The 19590-nt window shown below is 37.2% G+C and overlaps 1 protein-coding gene across 1 annotated transcript in view; it reads right to left on the bottom strand.

The window, feature by feature from the left end:
* The window catches only part of PLSCR4 (phospholipid scramblase 4), a 57420-nt gene that overhangs the window by 11063 nt on the left and 26767 nt on the right, over positions 1-19590 (bottom strand). The window contains exons 2-4 of the mRNA XM_084875994.1: positions 14809-14836; positions 13283-13393; positions 3330-3562 (exon numbers count right to left, since the gene is read on the bottom strand). Of these exons, the coding sequence (XP_084732120.1) occupies positions 3330-3562; positions 13283-13393; positions 14809-14815 (351 nt within the window). The 5' untranslated portion in view covers positions 14816-14836. The remainder of the gene's footprint in view (positions 1-3329; positions 3563-13282; positions 13394-14808; positions 14837-19590) is intronic.

Here is a 19590-nt window from a genome sequence, read left to right as displayed (position 1 = left end):
TAACTAATGAAAAATACACAAATGTGATTAATAAATAAAATTTAAAATTATAACTTGACATTAATGTTTTCTAGTGATTGTTTATAGGAGGGTATAGAGCAGTGGTTCCCAACCTTTTTTTATAATAGCTATGCCCCACATAAGCATCTCTAAAATCCTGATGTACTCCCTGTGAAATATAATTCTTATTATTCAAAAAGTGAACTATTCATGTGGAGGAAGCTTAAAAGGCCATTAACTTGGTTTAAACAAGCTTCCAAAGAACATGGCATCCATGAAAGAGAAAAATAAAAGAAAGGACAGCTGAAGTATTAAGGAAGAGATCACTAAGAAATTGTTAAAAAAAATTAATATGAAGTGATATGAAAAAATACCAAATAAAGTTTCAAAACATATGAGAACTGAAATGCATTAAATGTCACAATATATACTTACATATTATATATGAGGCCCCTCGAACCATAAATGCAAAAAAAATTAATTGTTAATTCATTCTCAAATTGCCCCCCCTTAAAAATCAAATTGCTCCCCTTTAGGGCGTGTGCCCCACATTGGGAACCACTGGTAGAGAGAGAACATAATCCTCCCTTCATTCAAAACTTTTTTTGTATGAAAACAAAATCAGATGAGGCGTTTAAACATGTTTTAAAAATATCAAAAGTGGCCACTATGGTGATGGCACCTTAAAAAATCTAGAAAGGTGCCCTAATGGTTTGGCTCAGTGGACAGAGTATAAGCCTGCAGATGGAAGGGTGCCAGGTTCTATTCTGATCAAGGGCATGTACCTTGGTTGCAGGCACATCGCCAGTAGGGGGTGTGCAGGAGGCAGCTGAGTCGATGTTTCTCTCTCATTGATGTTTTTAACTCTCTATCCCTCGCCCTTCGTCTCTGTAAAAAAGACACACACAAAACAAAACTAGAAAGTTAAAATCTAGTATTAAGTAAAAATATTCACTGTATGATAAAAGCACCCACTGTTGAACAAAATTTTCTAAGGACATGATATCCATTAATGTGTAAGAAGTTTGCCCAATAAGGTAGTATGGCTGTTAAGAAACAACACTCAAACAAACTGGTGGAGTGATGGGCTATGCCAATAATCTAGAAATAACATAATCCTGCTACTTTAAATGCTACAATATTGATAGTCCTGATAAAGATTCATGTGATCTGCAAATAAGATGGCAGAAAGGGTAAGATAAATAAAATGATAAAGAAGATGATGGGACAAACACAAATACAAAAAAAAAAAATCAAACAAACAAGAAGATGAAGGGCTCTATGTCTTCTGCTCACATACAAGGTATTTTAACTAATAAATTCACATAGCTATCATCTATTGGGTGGGCCCTGTGTGCCAAAAATACTAGGCACATTACACACCTATTCAAGGTTGTATAGTAAGGGGGGAGCAGAGCTAGAATTAAAATCCAGATTTGTCTGGCTTCAAACCTGTTTTTTTTCTTTTTACTCAAAATATTCCTGAAAGGAAAAACAGAATTCATGAAATATGTTAATGTAACATTAATCAGAGTAATAGAAGAGAAAGTTTTTTGTTTTTTTTTTTAATCTAAATTCTTTCTTGTTTAAAGTATTATATGGGTCTCTTTTTCCCCCCATTGACCTCTCCCTAGTCACTCCCACCCCCAGCACATGCCCTCACCCACCTAGTGTCTTTCCACTGGTTATGCTCATATGCATGCATACAAGTCCTTTGGTTGATCTCTTACCCTTTCACCCCCCACACCTTCCCTCATAGGTTGGACAGTCTGTTCAATGCTTCTATGTCTCTGGTCCTATTTTTGTTCATCAGTTTATGTTGTTCATTTTATTCCTCAAATGAGTGAGATCATGTGATATTTATCTTTCTCTGACTGGCTTATTTTGCTTAGCATAATGCTCTCCAGTTCCACTCAATTTTTACAAATGGTAAAAAGTCCTTTTTTACAGCAGCATAGTATTCCATTGTGTAGATATACCATAGTTTTCTAACCCACTTGTCTGTTGATGGGCACTTAAGCTGGAGAAACTGTTTTGTTTTGTTTTTATATATATATTTAAGTGAACAATATTGAAGCTATACGTTTTCAAAAGAGAAATGACTCCAGATCTATGATTTCCAAGGACAGTTTGAGTTAATTATCTTGTATAATAAAAGACTTTCCAAAACTGAGTAACTTATACACATTTTATAAGCTTCTCAAATAATACAGAGGTAGTTTAATCTATCACTTTACCTGAATGACTGGCTTTGCATTTTATCAATATTTTGCCAAAACAACAATTTAATAAAAATTTTGACTCATTTATAATCCAAATTTTCCTGATCTAACTCTACTGACTTGCAAGAATCAATAATATTACATTGTAGCCATGGTTTCAATACAGAGGATTATCAAGGTCTTTTTAACTATATAAAAATGAAAAGAAACATATCAACTTAAAGGAGTATTTGGATGACTATATGGGAAGACAAGTATTTAATAGGCAATTTCCTTACTTGTAATGCATTACCTTTTTTCAAAAAGTAAAACATGACTCAGTTGTTTCTAAGGGACTGAAACAATTATCCCTAACCCTAAACCTAACCTTAACCCTAACCCTAACCCTAGTTTCATTTTATTTTCATTAAGCAATCCTTTTCAGTTTTTGACATGGGTTTTGAAACATAACATTTACTAGAGCAGCCTGGCAAACTGCCATTTCTGATCTGGACATTCTGGTAACTCCAGAATGTCTACACAAGTGGAAATTAGAGAGTCACCGTGCTTGAGAAATGGTTCTTTGCAACCTGGCCTGAAGCCATATCTTTGGTAGGTCCCCTATTTTTATTTACATTGCATGATTTTTTGGTGGAAGAGGCATGGATGATGAAAGCTATGGGTGGTGAGAAAAGGTAATGGGCTAAGGCACTCAATAACTCATTCACTGTTTATTGTTCGGTTCTTTTTTATTAGTACGTTGCTTTTTTTTTCTTCATGTTAACTCTACTTCTTTGCAAATGACACTCTGATTAGGATCTCTGTTCGTTTTTCTTATATTCATATTCCTTCATTTTAAACTGCCTTTGACAGGGCATCATGAATGTGTTAAAATTCAACATACAATATATCCTGTAGAAAAACCATATTCATCCCTCCAAAAACACACTTACACTCTCTGACCTCCTTTCACATTTCTAAAATTAGTACCATCACTCTTAGTCTCACAAATTAGATTTCTGTTATCACTAGTCTGTTACTTTATCCACTCAAATTTAGTCTTTTGTGTCTTATTGAATCCTCAGTCATACTTCATTAGAAAATATAAATTGGATTTGTGTAAAGTACCTGTGTTAAGTATTCCAGACCAGGAGGGCAGTCTGCCATAAGAGTTGGCCCTGGCATCCATATTATTGAAGCAGGCTTATTTGGCACTGGATAGTTGCCAGGCTGGTACTGGATAGGATGGGTACTACTAGTTGGCTGGCAATACGAGAAGGCACTGGGCTGCTGTGGATTATATCCCATAGGGAAGCCTCTTGGGTAGCCTGCAGGTGGAAAAACAGATGCTCCAGGGGGTCCTGTGTTAAAAAACAAATGAAAGTATTACATACCATTAACATGGTAATATATTGGAAGTTAGCATGACTTTTTACATGAAGATGTTATGGATCACATAACATCCACTTAGAAATAACAAGATGTTCTAATTTCTGAGTATGTACTATTGTACCAACACTGTTCTAATGGTATTGCATATCAATGTATTTACCAGCAGTCCTCTTAAATCTTATGATACAATTAAGATGCCTGGTGCACAAAATTCATGCACTGGTGGCAGGGGTGGGGGGGTGGGGGAAGAGATGTCCTTCAGCCCAGCCTGCACCCTCTCACAGTGCAGAACCCCTCACTCCTTACCGCCCACATGCAGTGGAGGTGGTGGGAGAGACTCCCACTGCCACCATTGCACTTGCCAGCTGTAAGCCTAGCTTCTGGCTGAGCGGCTCTGTCCCTGTGGGAAAGGAGCACACTGACCACCAGGGGGAAGCTCTGCATTCAGCGTCTGCCCCCTGGTGGTCAGTGTACGTCATAGCTGTTTGGTCAATTTGTATATTAGGGTTTTATTATATAGGACTGTTCCTATTTCAGAGGTGTAGAAATAAGGCTGAAACATGAAGTAACATGTTAAACTATGCATTAGGTTTGTTCCTCCTTTGAATAAATCATATACCTACTTCATCAGGCTGTAGTGCGATTACCATAAGACTAGCACATAATTAGCACTGTAAATTTCTGTTAAACCTCACAAAGATAGTAAGGTCTGCTTTAAAAGAGTATTTTCAATGACTGCTAGCTAATTCCAGAAATCCTTCACCCCCCATTCCTATTAGCAGTCTCCTCCATCCCCACATCCCCTCCTCAGTTCCTGGAAACAACTGTCTCTACAGACTTGCCTAATCTAGATATTTCATATAAATGAAATCATATATCTAGACTTTGTGACTGGTTTCTTTCACTTAGTACCCATGTTGTAGCATTCTTTTTACCTTACTTTTTTATATTCAATTAATTTTGGATATATTGTAATGCTTGTTTTTGTTTATTGAAAAATAATTTACGTGTAGTAAAAGTCAATGAATACAGTCAATGAATTTTTGGTATACAGTCAATGAATTTTCACAAACTTACACAATCAGGCAATTGCCGCCAAAATCAAGATACTGAATGATTCCAGGACCCCAAAAGTTTCCTTCAAACTGCTTTGTAGATCATCCCTTTAAAAAAAAAATTCTTTTTGTTTTACTTTTCATAGGCTACTAATATTTCACTGCATGGATATATCGCATTTTATAAGTCCATTAATAATTTGATGGACATTTGGATTGTTTCCACTTTCTGGCTATTATTTTAAGTAACACTGCAGTGAACATTGGTGTACATATACATGTGTAGATATATACTAGTATATTACAGTTGGTGAATGGTAACTCCATGTTCAACTTTTTTGAGGAACTGTCAAACTATTTTCGAAAGTGGCTTCACACTCCCAATAGAAGTGTAAGAGGGTTCTAATTTCTCCAAGTCCTCACTAATACTTATTAAATCTTATTTTAGTTATTTTACTGAGTGTGAAGTGGTATCTATTGTGATTTCTTTAAAAATCTGTTTTTATTGATTTTAGAGAGAGAGGAAGATAAAGGGAGAGAGAAACATCGAGGAGAGAGGAACATCGATTTGTTGCCTCCTGCATGCCCCCTATTGGGGATTGAGCCTGCAACCTGGGCATGTGCTGACTGGGATTTGAATAGGTGACCTTTTTTTTGGTGCATGGGTCAATGTCCAACCACTGAGCCATACCAGCCAGGCTCCTATTGTTATTTTCCTGATGACTAATGATGATGAGCACCATTATATGTACTTACTGGACATATATTCTTTGGAAAAATGTTTATTCAAATCCTTTCTTAGCCTACATTAAAACTGAATCTCTTACTTTTTTTGTTGTTGCATTATAAGTAGTTTACATATTTAGCATAAAAATCTCTTGCCTGATGATTTATAAATATTTTCTTTTTTATATTTTATTGATTTTTTACAGAGGAGAAGAGAGAGGGATAGAAAGCTAGAAACATCGATGAGAGAGAAACATCAATTAGCTGCCTCTTGCACACACACACACACACGCACACACACACACACACACACACGAGCGCACACACACACACACACACACACACACGCACACACGAGCGCACACACACACACGCACACACGAGCGCACACACACACACACACACACACACACACACGCACACACACACACACGCACACACGAGCGCATGCCCTCGGGGATGTGCCCCCATCCAAGGTACATGCCCTTGACCGGAATCAAACCTGGGATCTTTCAGTCCGGAGGCTGATGCTCTATCCATTGAGCCAAATTGGTTTTGGCTATAAATATTTTCTAATTCTGTTAACTGCCTTTTCTCTTTAATAGTATTCTTTGACACACAAGTCTCAATTTTTATGAAATTCAATTTATTTTTCCTTGGTTGACTATGCTTCAGGTCTCATATATAAGAAATCACTGTTTAGTCCAGGTTATGAATACTTATACCTGTACTTTATACTAAAAGTTTTATACTTATCACACTCTTGCATGTATGCCTTTTATACATTTTTAGTATACCAGTATTGTGTGATATAGGAGTTCAAATTCATTCTTTTGTGGGTTGATATTCAGTTATCTCAGTCCTATTTGTTGGAAATAAATTTCTTGCAAGGAATTGTTTTGGCACCTTTGTCAAAAATCAGTTGGTCAGAGATGTTTGGATTTGTTTCTGGACTTTCAATTCTTTCTTATTGATCTACATGGCAATCATTATGCCAGTACCATATGGTCTTGACTTTGGTAGCTTTGTAGTAAGTTTGGAAATTGGGAGGTCAGTCTTCCAAATTTGTTTTTCCCCATCAAAGGTTATTCTGAATACTTTTTATTTCCATATGTACTTGAAGATTAGCTTGCCAATTTCTTTAAAAAAAAAAAAAAAAAAAAGGCTACTGGGAAATTGTTTTAAGAATTGTGTTGAAACTTCAGATCAATTTAGGGAGGGTTGCTATTTAATAATATTTACTTTTCAAATCTATATGGGATATCTTTCCATTTGCTTTAATTTCTTTTAACAATAGTTTTTTAAAAATATATTTTTATTGATTTCAAAGGGAAGAAAAGGGAGAGATAGAATCAATGATGAGAGAATCATTGATTGGCTGCCTCCTGCACAACCCCTACTGGGGATTGAACCTGCAACTTGGGCATATGCCCTTGACCAGACTAGAACCCAGGATCCTTCAATGTGTAGGCTGATGCTCTATCCAATGAGCCAAATCAGGTAGGGCCAATAGTTTATTTCCAGTATATAAATCTCATATTTTTTATGTTGTTATAGTTAGAATTATACTATTATATTACTTTTTTGGGGCTTGTTCAAATTGCTCACACATAGAAATAGCAGGGGATTTTTGTATAATGATCTTGTATACTACTACATCGATGAACTCATTAATTAGTGCTATCTATGTGTGTTTGTGTGCATTTTTTAGGATTTTTTTTGTATACAAGATCATCTCATCTGCAAATAGAGATAGTTTGCTTCTGTATTTCCAATCCAGATGACTTGTATTTCTTTTTCTTATTTAATTACCCTGGCTAGAACACGTAGTAAAATGTGGAAAAGAAGTGACATGAGAAGACATCCTCTGTTCTTGATTGTAGGGGGAACATATTCTACTTTTATTAACCACTAGAGGCCTGGTGCACAAAATTCATGCACAGAGGGTATATGTGTGTGTGTGTGTGTGTGTGTGTGTGTGTGTGTGTGTGTGTCTGTCGGCCCAGCCTGCACGCTCTCCAATCTGGGACCCCTCGAGGGATGTTCAACTGCCTGTTTAGGCCTGATCCCGGTGGGTTTGGGCCTAAACAGACAGTCAGACATCCTTCTAACAATCCAGGACTGCTGGCTGCCAACCACTCACCTGCCTGCTTGCTTGATTGTCCCTAACCATTTCTACCTGCCAGCCTGATCACACTCTAACTACTCCTCTGCCATCCTGATAGATGCCTAACTGCTCCCCTGCTGGCCCAATTGCCCCTAACTGCCCTTCCCTGCTAGCCTGGTCATCCCTAACTGCTCTCCACTGCAGGCCTGGGCACCCCTACCAGCCCTCCCCTGCCAGCCTGGTTGGCCCCAACAGCCCTCCCCTGCACACCTGGTCCCCCCAACTGCCCTCCCTGCATGCCTGGTCCCCCCCCAACTACCTTTCCCTGCAAGCCTGAGTCCCCCCCTCCAACTGCCCTCCCTCAAAAGCCTGGTCCCCCCCAACTGCCCTCCTTTGCAGGCCTGGTCCCTCCCCTGCTGGCCATCTTTTGGTGGCCATCTTGTGTCCACATAGGGGCAACCATCTTTAACCACATAGGGGCAGCCATCTTGTGTTGCAATGACAGTCAATTTGCATATTACTTTTATTAGATAGGATAATGTCAGCTATAGGATTTTATAGATGCCTTTTCCCAGGCTCAGAAGGTTTCTTCTCATTCCTAATTTGTTGATTGTTTTTATTATGAAGGATGGTTCATTTGGTCAAATGTCTTTTCTGTATATATTGATGTGATCATATGGTTTTTGTCATATATATATATATATCAAATTTTTAAAAACATTAAATTTATTGGGGTAAAAAAGGTCAATAACGTAAGTTTTAGGTGTACAACTACATAATACATCATTTCTATATTCCACTGTATGCTCATTGCCCAAAGTCTAATCTCTTTCAGTTACCATATATGTGACCCCCAAGGAAGGGCAGTTGGGAGGGTCCAAGCCTGCAGGGGAGGGCAGTTTGGGGGGGACCAGGCCTGTAGAGGACAGTTGAGGGGGACCCAGCCCTGCAAGGAAGGGCAGTTGGGGGGACCCAGACCTGCAGAGGAGGGCAGTTAAAGGGACCGCTTCATCCTTTCTGCACCCTCTTTCCCCTCTTATAATCATCAAAATCTGGTCTGTGTCTGAATTTATTTGTTTTGTTTATTTGTTGCTTTTTGTTTTAGATGCCACATGAGTGAAATCATATGGTTTTTGTCCTTTGTTGTCTGCCTTATTTTTATTTATATCAATTAAATTTCATATGACAAACCAACCTTTCATTCTTTGGAAAAACTCCACTTGGTCATGGTATACAGCCCTTCTTATATGTTGTTGTATTTGGTTGGCTAGTATTTTGTTGAGCATTTTTGGATATTAGTCTGTAGTTTTCATTTCTTATGATGTCTTTGTTTGATTTTGCTAAGAGGGTAATACTTGCCTCATAGAATGAGTGGGAAAGTTCCCACTACTCTTACTTCTTTTTAAGAGTTTTCAAAAGTTTAGTATTCAAATCTTCATTACACCAACAGATCACCAGTTTGATTCCTAGTCAGGACACATGCCTGGGTTGTGGGCATGATCCCCAGCAGGAAGTGTGCAGGAGGCAGATGTTGATGTTTCTCTCTCATTGATGTTTCTCTTTCATTGATGTTTCTCTCTCTCTTTCCCTCTCCTACCCTCTCCAAAATAAAATAAAAAACATATTTTTAAAAAAGAAAATACATTAAAAATATTTTCATTGAGCATTTGGTAGAATTCCCTAAGGAGGGCACCTGGGCCTTAACTATATTTTGTCAGAAATTTTGAATTAATTCAGTATTTTTACCTATTACATATGTTTATTCAGGTTTTCCATTTCCTTTTGAGTCCATTTCAGGGTTTGTAACTTCCTAGGAATTTATCTACTTCCCCTAGGTTTTCTAATTTGTTGGCATACAATTATCATAGTATTCCCTTATAGTACTTTTTAATTTCTGTCAAGTTGTTAGCAATGTTCCTATTTTCATTCCTGATTTTAATATTTGTGTATTATTTTCTTGGTCAGTTTGGCTTAAGTTTTTTCAATGTTGTTGATCTCTTCAAAGAACCAATTTTTTGTTTTGTTGAGTTTGCTTTTTTCTCTCTATTTCATTGACTTCTGCTTAAATGTTTAAGATTTCCTCCTGATTTCTTTGGATTTGATTTATTTATAAGGTGGAAAGTTGGATGACTTGAGATTTATTATTTTTTGGTAGATGTTTATAGCTCTTTCTAAGTACTGTTTTAGCTAAATCCCATAAACTTTGGTATATTGTGTTTTTGTTTTTCATCTCAAAGTTTTTTTTTCTAATTTCTCTTACGATTTCTTTTTGCTCCTTTGATTATTTAGGATAGTGGTATTTAATTTCCTGATATTTGTGACTTCCCAAATTTCCTTCTATTGTTACTGATTTCTAATTTTATTTCATGTGGTAGAATATAGTTTGCATGATTTCAGTTGTTTTAAACTTATTGAGGCTTATTTATGGCCTAACCAGGAGGTGTAGCCTGCAGAAAGTCATATGTGCACTTGAGAAAAATGTGTATCTGCTATTGTATGGTAGAGGACTGTATACATACATGTCTGTTTTATAGAGTTATTCGTGGCTTTTATTTCATTCCTAATTGTGTAGCTACTTGTTCTACCCATTACTTTAAGCAAGGAATCAAAATTCCCAATTATTATTTATTGAATTGTCTAAAAATATTATATACAAATTTGTGTAATCAAATTATTTACTTATAAGTATATATTATCCAGAGAGATTATGAGAAATAAAAAAATATGGCAAATTATATGTAGAAAACTGGCATTTTATAATCCGTTTTGAGCTCTAAAATTGCCATTAAAGATTCTGTTTCATTCTGCAGGAAAACAAAGCAAAACATGTTTAATTTTGCATAAGTAGAGTATCCCACACTTATTTAAAGAAAGAAGTTATAATTTAGAATTGAAGGACAGAAAAAGAGCTTTCCAGACAAGAAAAAATTAACGGAGTTCATGAATCACCACCAAATCAGTGTTACAAGAAATGTCAAAGGGTCTTCTTTAAGAATAATAAAAAATAAATTAAAAATATGAATAATTAAATGGCAATACCAAATGAAAATGGATTAAATGCTTCAATAAATAAAGACAAGGTAGCTGAGTAGGTAACAAAACAAGACCCTTCTTTACATATGATGTCTACAAGAGGTTCACTTCAAATTAAAAGACACAGACTGAAAGTAAAGGGATGAAAAAAGAGATTTCATGAAAATAAAAAACAAAAACAAAAAATAAAAGCTCAAGTCACAATACTTATACCAGACAAAACAGACTTTATAACAAAGGGTATATAATAAGAGAAAAAGGAAGACCCGACGATTCTATTTCTGGGTATTTATTGAAAGAAATGCCCAACATGAATCAAAATGACACATGCAGCCACATGTTCATTGTGGCATTATTTACAGTAGTGAAGTTATGGAAGCAACCTAAGTGTCTGTCACTAGATGAACAGATAGAGAAGTGGTGCATATACAATGGACTATGACAGCAAAAAAAAAAAAGAAAAAAAAAAGAAATTTTGCCATCTGCAAATCACGGATGAAGTAGAGTATTGTGCTGAGTGCAATAAGTCAGACAGTGGAAGACAAATGCCATGTGGTTTCACTTATATGTGGAATTTAAAAAACAAAGTAAACAAGAAGACAGAAACAGTCTCATAGACCCAGAGAAGATTTTGACAGTTGCCAGAAGGTAAGAGGTTTGGGGGGATGGATAAAAAAGGTGAAGGAATTAAAAAGTACAAATTGGTAGTTAAAGAATAGTCACAAGGATATAAATACAGCATCAGGAATATCCTATATAATCCCATATAATAAAAGCCTAATATGCTAAGTGTCCAGTTGTCCATTCAACCAATCAAAGTGTAATATGCTAATGATACGCTAAGGCTTTTCAACCACTCACTGCCCAGCAGGGAGCAGAGAGTCGGCCAGTTGACCAGTCACTATGACATGCACTGATCACCAGGGGCAGATGCTCCAACTAGTAGGTTAGCTTGCTGCTGGTGTCTAGCTGATCGTGACTGAGTGAGATAGTATAGATATGCCCTAGAGCCTTTCTGTGGTCCCTCCCCAGCTGGTGAAATATCTGTTCTAATGGAATCTAGATGCTAGGATAGTGATTGGTGAAAATAAGATTGATTATGTAGATCAACAATTAAATAAAATTATAGAGAAATGATGAAATACAGTATGACTATAATTTCAGATTGTCAAAACCACAGATTTAGTAGCGGAAAGCAGGGTCAGAGCCACATAATACGCATACGTATGAGGTAAAGGGAAAAAGAAAGCCCTGCTGTTTCTAGAAAACACTGCAGGGGCAAAGGCTACCTGAACTCTGAAGAACATACATCTAGGGTCAAAACAACATCCTGTGGATACTGAGGTTTCTTCTAACCTTTCACAGCTTAACTCAATAGTGTCCACCTCTAAAATATACATAAATACCGTGTTTCCCCGAAAATAAGACATTCTCTGAAAATAAGACCTAATTACAGGTTTCCTTCTGAGTGAAATATAAGGCATCACCCGAAAATAAGGCCCCCCTTAGGCTAAACATGAGAGATTTGATCCACTGATTCTGAAAGAAATGGAGTCACAAGAAATTCACCAGGAAATTCAGGAATTGGATTGTTATGACGATGTTCCAGAAGATGATGACATGATTGTCACTGAATAAATTAGTAAATTCTTGATACTGTAAGATTCACAATTTGTCTGGTTTGTGTTGACAACTACCGTACTACCGTACCGTATACAGGTAATAAATTTCCATTATTTTCATTTAACAATAAATGTGTACCGTATTCTTCTTCATGGAAAAATAAGACATCCCCTAAAAATAAGACCTAGCGCATCTTTGGGAGCAAAAATTAAGACACTGTCTTATTTTCGGGGAAACAGGGTATATATTTCAATAAATATTGCTATAATCTTACCTATCACTTTCTAAATCATTAAAATGAATATATATATCCATCCAGTGGTCATTATGGCAGGATGACCAGAACATGCCCATTGAGTATGATGTTGGGTGTAGGTTTGTCACATAAGGCTTTTATTATGTTGAAGTATGATCCCTCTACTCCCACCTTACTGAGAGTTTTTATTCTGTCAAATGTCTTTTCTGCAGTAATTGATATGATTATATCATTTTTGTCTCTCAATTTTTTTATGTGATGTACCACCTTTATTGATTTGCAGATATTGTACCAGCCTTGCATCCCTAGAATAAATCCTACTTGGTCATGGTGTATGATCTTTCTAATGTAATGCTGGATCTGGTTTGCTAGTTATGGATTTTAGCATCTATGTTTATTAGGCATATTGGCCTGTAATTCTCTTTCTTGCAGTGTCTTGAACTGGTTTTTGGATTAGGGTAATGTTGGCTTCATATAAAGAGCTTGGAAGTGTGCCTTCCTCTTGAATTTTTTGGAATAGCCTGAGGAGGATAGGTTTTAGTTACTCTTTGAATGAATTTTTATTGATTTCAGATAGGAAGAGAGAGAGAAACATTAATGCTGAGAGAGAATGATTGTTCAGTGTCTCAAGCACACCCAGCCTGAAATTTGGCATATGCCCGACCCAGGAATTGAACTGTGTCCTCCTGGTTCATAGGTCAAAGCTCATCCACAGAGCCTCGCTGACCAGGCACTATTATTGTTTTTATTTTATTTGTTCCACCACCATTTATCCCCTCTTTAGTTGCTTCCACCTCCACCCACTACCCTAATTATTTTTAAAAGCAATCTTAAATATCAGTATTATTGTCTGGAGAGAGGAAAAAGCCTTTCTGAATACTTCATGTACCTGGTACAAAATGAGAATTATAGTCTGGAGGGGCATCAGGCCTTGGATCAGGTGACTTTAATTGTTTTCCCATTTCATCTGTAGGTTGCTCAGGGGCTGTGGGGACTATACCTTTGGGGAGAGATAGGGCACATGATTTGCAATGGAAATGATAATATGGTAATAGAATACATTCATTTTTTCTTATTGGTATGCACCATTGCATATAACCAATAAGAAATACACTCATATTTCATACAAAAAACATAAACTGTAAGTATATTAGACATCAAGCTATTATAATATTTGATAAATTTTCAGGCTGAATATGGATTAAAAAATAAAATATTAAACCATTGTTCTACAATCAAAGCAAGGAACTTTCATGCTACTAGCTTCAGCTGTTCTGATGCTGATTCCTATCTACATAAACTTCCTTTCATAGTGTCAAAAATTCTTTTTCATAATATGTAAAGTCATACATAGAGTGAATCTGATTTTTCATGAATCCACTTTGGAAAATTGTTGTTTAGATAAATTCAAAACATAATAGAGTAAGTACGTAGTACATTCAAAACAGAGCATGATAAATACTAAATGGTTTAAAAGCCAGTGGTGACAGATGCAGTTCAATTAAAGGTTTAGTCTACATTTCCAGGGATTCACACTCTTCCCTATTCATCCTGAAAGACCTGTCACATTGATTGCTTCAAGGGAGTATTGAAATCACTTTTCCTGTTGTTGAAATCAGAGAACCTTTTATTTAGACTCACTATAAGGAACAGTTCTGACTCTCTTAATTGATTTTATCTAAAAACAATCAAACACACACACACACACACACACACACACACGCCATAAACAGTGTGTTTCTCTCCTTGTATCATGTCCTGCAGTGCTAGATAATGCAGGGGTTACTTTTGAGCCCTCCTCTATGAAGACAGGCTGCTGTCACAGGCTTTTTATTACTACCTTTCTTTGCAGACTTACTTTCCTACCTGTATTTTTCTTTACCCCAATTTTCCCACATACTTTAGAGATCTTTCTACACATGTATGTCAATGTAAATCCATTTTAACTCTTTTTGTTAAAGATAGAAAGGATTGCTCATATATATAAGTAAGCATATATACATGAATACATACTCTCAAAATACTTAATAAAAAAAACTTAAAAATGAAATAAACTTAAAAAAAAATTTAAATCCTTACTGAGGATACATTTTTATTTTTTAAATTATTATTTTCTAATTCTCACCTGAGGATATTTTCCCATTGATTTTTTTAGAGCAAGTGGAAGGGAAAGGGGGAGAAAGAGACACATCAATTGGCTTCTTCCTGTGTGGTCCCAACTGGGAGCCAGGATCAAGCCTGCAACCAGGGTATGTGCATTTGACCGGAATCACACCTGGAGCTCTTTAATTCAAGGCCCAACACTCCATCTGGTGAGCTTTGCAGGCCGGGAAAAATCTGCAGTTTTTAGGGTAAGCAATCACAAAATTTACATTTGAAAATAGAGCATATTAAAACTTATTCATAAAAACTTACCTGGCATTTTGAAGAATTCCAATTAATCCTGAAAAATAAAACATTTCATACTTTAATAAATAGTTACTATTACTACTTATAACAAGTTCAGTGACTCTTTTAGCCTCCAGTTACCTTTCACACATACCTTCATTAATACAACAAATGTTTACTGAGCACCTATTATGATCAGGTACTATTACAGATGGTGAAAATACAGCAGTAAACCAGATAGACGAATTGCTGGACATTATATTCTAGTGGCATGAGATTTAAGAACATGTCAACAAGTATTTAAGATTAAAATTTACAGCCAAAACCGGTTTGGATCAGTGTATAGAGTGTCAGCCTGTGGACTGAAAGGTCCTAGGTTCGATTCCAGTCAAGGTCACCTACCTTGGTTGCGGGCATATCCCCAGAGGGGGTGTGCAGGAGGCAGCTGATTAATGTTTCTCATTGATGTTTCTATCTCTCTATCTCTCTCCCTTCCTCTCTGTAAAAAATCAATAAAATATATATATATATATTTTTTTTTTTTAAAAAAAAAAAGATTAAATTTAGCCAAAACCGGTTTGGCTCAGTGGTAGAGCGTCAGTCTGCAGACTGAAGGGTCCCGGGCTTGATTCCGGTCGGGGGCATGAACGTTGGTTGTGGGCACATCCCCAGTGGGGGGTATGCAAGAGGCAGCTGGTCGATGTTTCTCTCTCATTGATGTTTCTAGCTATCTCTCTCCCTTCCTCTCTGTAAAAAATCAATAAAATATATTTTTTAAAAATAAATTAACTAATTTAAAAAAATAAAAAAGATTAAATTTAGATAGTACAGTTATGAAGTAAAAAGTTTAAGAAAAACATGAGAGTCAGGGTACCCCTCTCTCAGAAGATGACCTTTGAGCTCTTTAAACTATGAATGGAGACACTAAACCAAAAATATGGGAGGAGAGATCCAGAAAGACAGAAGAGTAAGGACAAAGCCCCTGGTGTGTCACTGGGTTTGGAATACTCAAGGGAGAGAAAGAAGTCATCTTTGGCTGGGACATAGTGAATGAAAACAAAACAAAACAACAAATGAAGATAGAGGTCTGATCAGACCTAAAGACCATAGCAAAATGTTTGGAATTTGTTTTAATTGCAGTGGAATGATCAGATCTGATTTATATTTTACCTTTTATTTTTTCCATCACATTTTACACCCTCATACCCTCTTCCACCTCCACCCATCCTTCTACACCACTACGATCACGACACTGTTGTCCATGAGTACTCTTTCTTTTTGCTCAACCCCTCCAATCCCCAGCATACCTCCCCGCCCCCCCCCCCCCTACCCTGACCAGAGTGGTCTGCCTGTTTTCTATCTATGAGTCTGCCTCTTTTTTGCTTGGTAGTTCAGTTTGCTCATTATATTCCACATATGAGTGAAATCATATGGTACTTATCTTTCTCTGACTGGCTTATTTCACTTAGCATAATGTTCTCCAGGTCCATCCATGCTGTCACAAAAGATACATTTTTCTTTTTTACAACAGAGTAGTATTCCATTCTGTAAATGTACTACTGCTTTTTTATTTTTTTAATAATGGTCATTTTAAAATATATTTTTAATGATTTCAGAGAGGAAGGGAGAAGGAAAGAGATAGAAATATCAATGATGAAAGAGAAGCATTGATTAACTGTATCCTGAAAGCTCCACACTGGGCATTGAGCCCGTAATTTGGGCATATGCTCTGACCTGGAATTGAACCACAGCCTCCTGGTACATAGGTCAGTTTAGCTGGTCCCACTGCTTTTTTATTCACTCATCTACTGATGGATACTTGTGAAAAGCCACAGATGGCCAGTGTGGCTTTTGGGTTCAAAGGCATGGAGAAAGAGCTGACATGCAAATTAAAACAGAAGGAATAATAATTTCAAAATTATGGGGGAAGCCAGGGAAAATTTAACATTAGTAGTCAAGTTCCATAGAATCTCCTTTCCCAGCTGCTTTTATTTAGTAGAATACATAATTGCCTTTTAGGAATGCAAACAGATATATCAGTGGTAATGCTTAGTAAACAATAAGATTATCAGGTTGTGGGGAGTTGGCTTTAGGCCATTGAGTCAACAGTAGTTAATAAAATGCAAATATTCACCTTGTGAATATCAAAGGAGCCCAGGTTAGCCTTCTGATGGACTTCTGGCATTTATATTAATTTCTGTTGATCTTGGTTTCCTGCAGACATTTGGGCTGCTTCCAAGTCTTGCCTATTGTACATAACACTTCAATGAACATAGAGGTACATATTTTCTTTTGATTTAGTGTTTCGGGTTTCTTTGGATAAATCCCAGAAGAGTAATCACTGGCAGTTTCTAATTTTTAATTTTTTTATTTTGGTAATTAACTCCATACTGTTTTCTATAGCGGCTGCACCAAACTGCATTACCACCCTTTTCTAGTGTACCCTTTTCTCCACAATCTCACCAACACTTGTTGCTTGATGATTTGTTGATGACAGATATTCTGACAGCTACGAGGTGAGATCTCATTATGGTTTTAATTTGCATTTCTCTGATCATTAGTGACTTTGAGGAACTTTAATGTCTTTTGACCATCTGTATGTCCTCTTTGGAGAAATGTCTATTCAGGTCTTTTGTCCATTTTTTATTGTAAATTAGCTTAAATGGTTTTTTTGGTGTTGAGTTTTATAAGTTCTTTATAAATTTTGGATATTAAGCTTTTATCAGATGTATCACTTGCAGATAATGTTCTATTCAGTGGTTTGTCTTTATATGTTGTTGATGGTTTCCATTTCAGTGCAAGAACTCTTTAATTTGATGTAGTCCAATCTGATTATTTTTGTTTCCCTTGCCCGAGGCAATATATCAGAAAAAATATTGTTAAGAAAAATGCCCAAGATTTTACTGCCTATACTTTTTTTAAAGGATTTTTATGGTTTCTAGTCTAAAATTTAAGTTTTTAATCCATTTTGAGTTCATTCTTGTGTGTGGTGTAAGTTGGCCAGGTTTCATTTTTTACATATATCTATTCAATTTTCCAACACCATTTACTGAACAGACTATCTTCTCTCCATTGCATGTTTCTGCCTACATTGTTAAATGTTAATGAACTATAAAGGTGTGGATTTCATTCTATTCTGTTCCATTGATCTAAACCACAGTCTGGCCTCCCTTTGTGGGAAGCAACCTGGCTGATCAGGGGAAGGCACCAGCTACATCACCCTGCTGCTGCAGCCACTGCCAGTCACCACAGCCACCAAGGTGTTTTCATCAACAAGGACTCTGGTACCTTCACCAAGAAAAAATGACAACTTTCTTTAGGCATTTTCAAGATGTGTTTTCATATGATATGCATTTCTTTCTTTATTACTTTTTTTTATCCTCACCTGAGGATATGTTTCTATTGACTTTTAGAGAAGTGGAAGAGAAAGGGAAAGACAGAGAGCAACATCAAAGTGAGAGGAACACTTTGATTGGTTGCCTCCTGCATGAGCCCTGATCTGGGCCCCTGCAACATAGGTACATGCTCTTGATCAGAATTGAACCAAGACCCTGTGGTCAGCAGGCTGAGGAATCAGCTAGGTCAGGATATGGCATTTCTTAATCCTCCAGCAGTGGACCTTCGTTTTTTTCTCCAGAAGTGTGGTGGAAAAACCCTAGATCACTTTTTTGGATTCTTATTACCCAAGTTACGGTACTAAGAATATTATCAGTGGCATACAAGAAGCTTAGCCAATGTGCAGTCAAAAAAGGTGTTTCCTCTATAGTTCACACCAATCGTGGGCTTGGCCCTGCCCAAGCCTAAAGCCTCTGGCTGAAGCTTTAGGCCTGGGAGGGGTCCTTCAGCTCCCTATGATCGCCAGCTCCACCTGTTTTTGGCTTTGAGAAGGGGACCCCAAGCTCCCTATGATGGCAGGCTCCCCTTCTGACCAGGCATGCCCAGATGAAAAGCCTACAGCTGAGGCATTTGGCCTTGGGCAGGGGACCACAAGCTCCCTGTGATGTAAGCTCCATCCCTTGGGCAGGGGACCCTCAGCTCCCTGTGATCTCAGGCATAGCTCCTGCCCCCTCGTTCTGATTGAAGGTTTGACCTTGCCCAGGAGCCCCCTGGCTCAGGGCCTTCCCAGACTGCTCTGGGCCCACATGGCCTTACCTCACAGTGACCTGGGTGCAAGGATGTTCCTGGGACACCGGCACTGGGCGCCTATGTATGCAAATTAACTGTCATCTTTTCTGGGTTAATTTGCATACTCGCTCTGATTGGCTATGGATGTAGCGAAGGTACGGTCAATTTACATGTTTGTCTATTCTACCTTCACTATACTGAATAGTGGCCATTACCCCATTCACTCAAATCCTTGGCTTTACCTTCTGAAAATAAGCTCTGCCTTCTCAGATTCAGCCCCTCCCCCCCCCCCCCCCCCCCCCGTTTTTTTCCTGGGTGTTTGTTGTTTGTATTTTTTGGTTATTTTGTTGTTGTTGTTTTCCACAAATACATACTTTTTTCCCTCCTTTTTCTTTCTCTCTTACCTTTTTTCCATTTCTCAATATCATTTCAAACTCTTTTCTCTCCACTAATTCTGTTTTCTCTGGTAGTCACCTTTATTTGGGATCATCTGTGTCATGAATACACTTGAGTTTTGTTCCTTCTGTGTCATGTCTTGTTTAGTTGTATTTTGTGCCTTTTGGTTAACGTGGAAGAGAGTGAGCAACATAACCAGACACTTGGAGAGGAGCAAAAATGGGGAGACAAAGAAACAGTCCCCATACAAAACAAAGTAGAAATCACTGGAAAGGGAAGTAAATAAAA

The sequence above is a fragment of the Pipistrellus hanaki genome (assembly GCF_964339955.1).
Source record: "Pipistrellus hanaki genome assembly, chromosome: 2".
Classification (NCBI taxonomy): Eukaryota; Metazoa; Chordata; class Mammalia; order Chiroptera; family Vespertilionidae; genus Pipistrellus; species Pipistrellus hanaki.
Note: the sequence above shows the minus strand (reverse complement) of the source record. Positions and strands in the feature narration are given on the sequence as shown.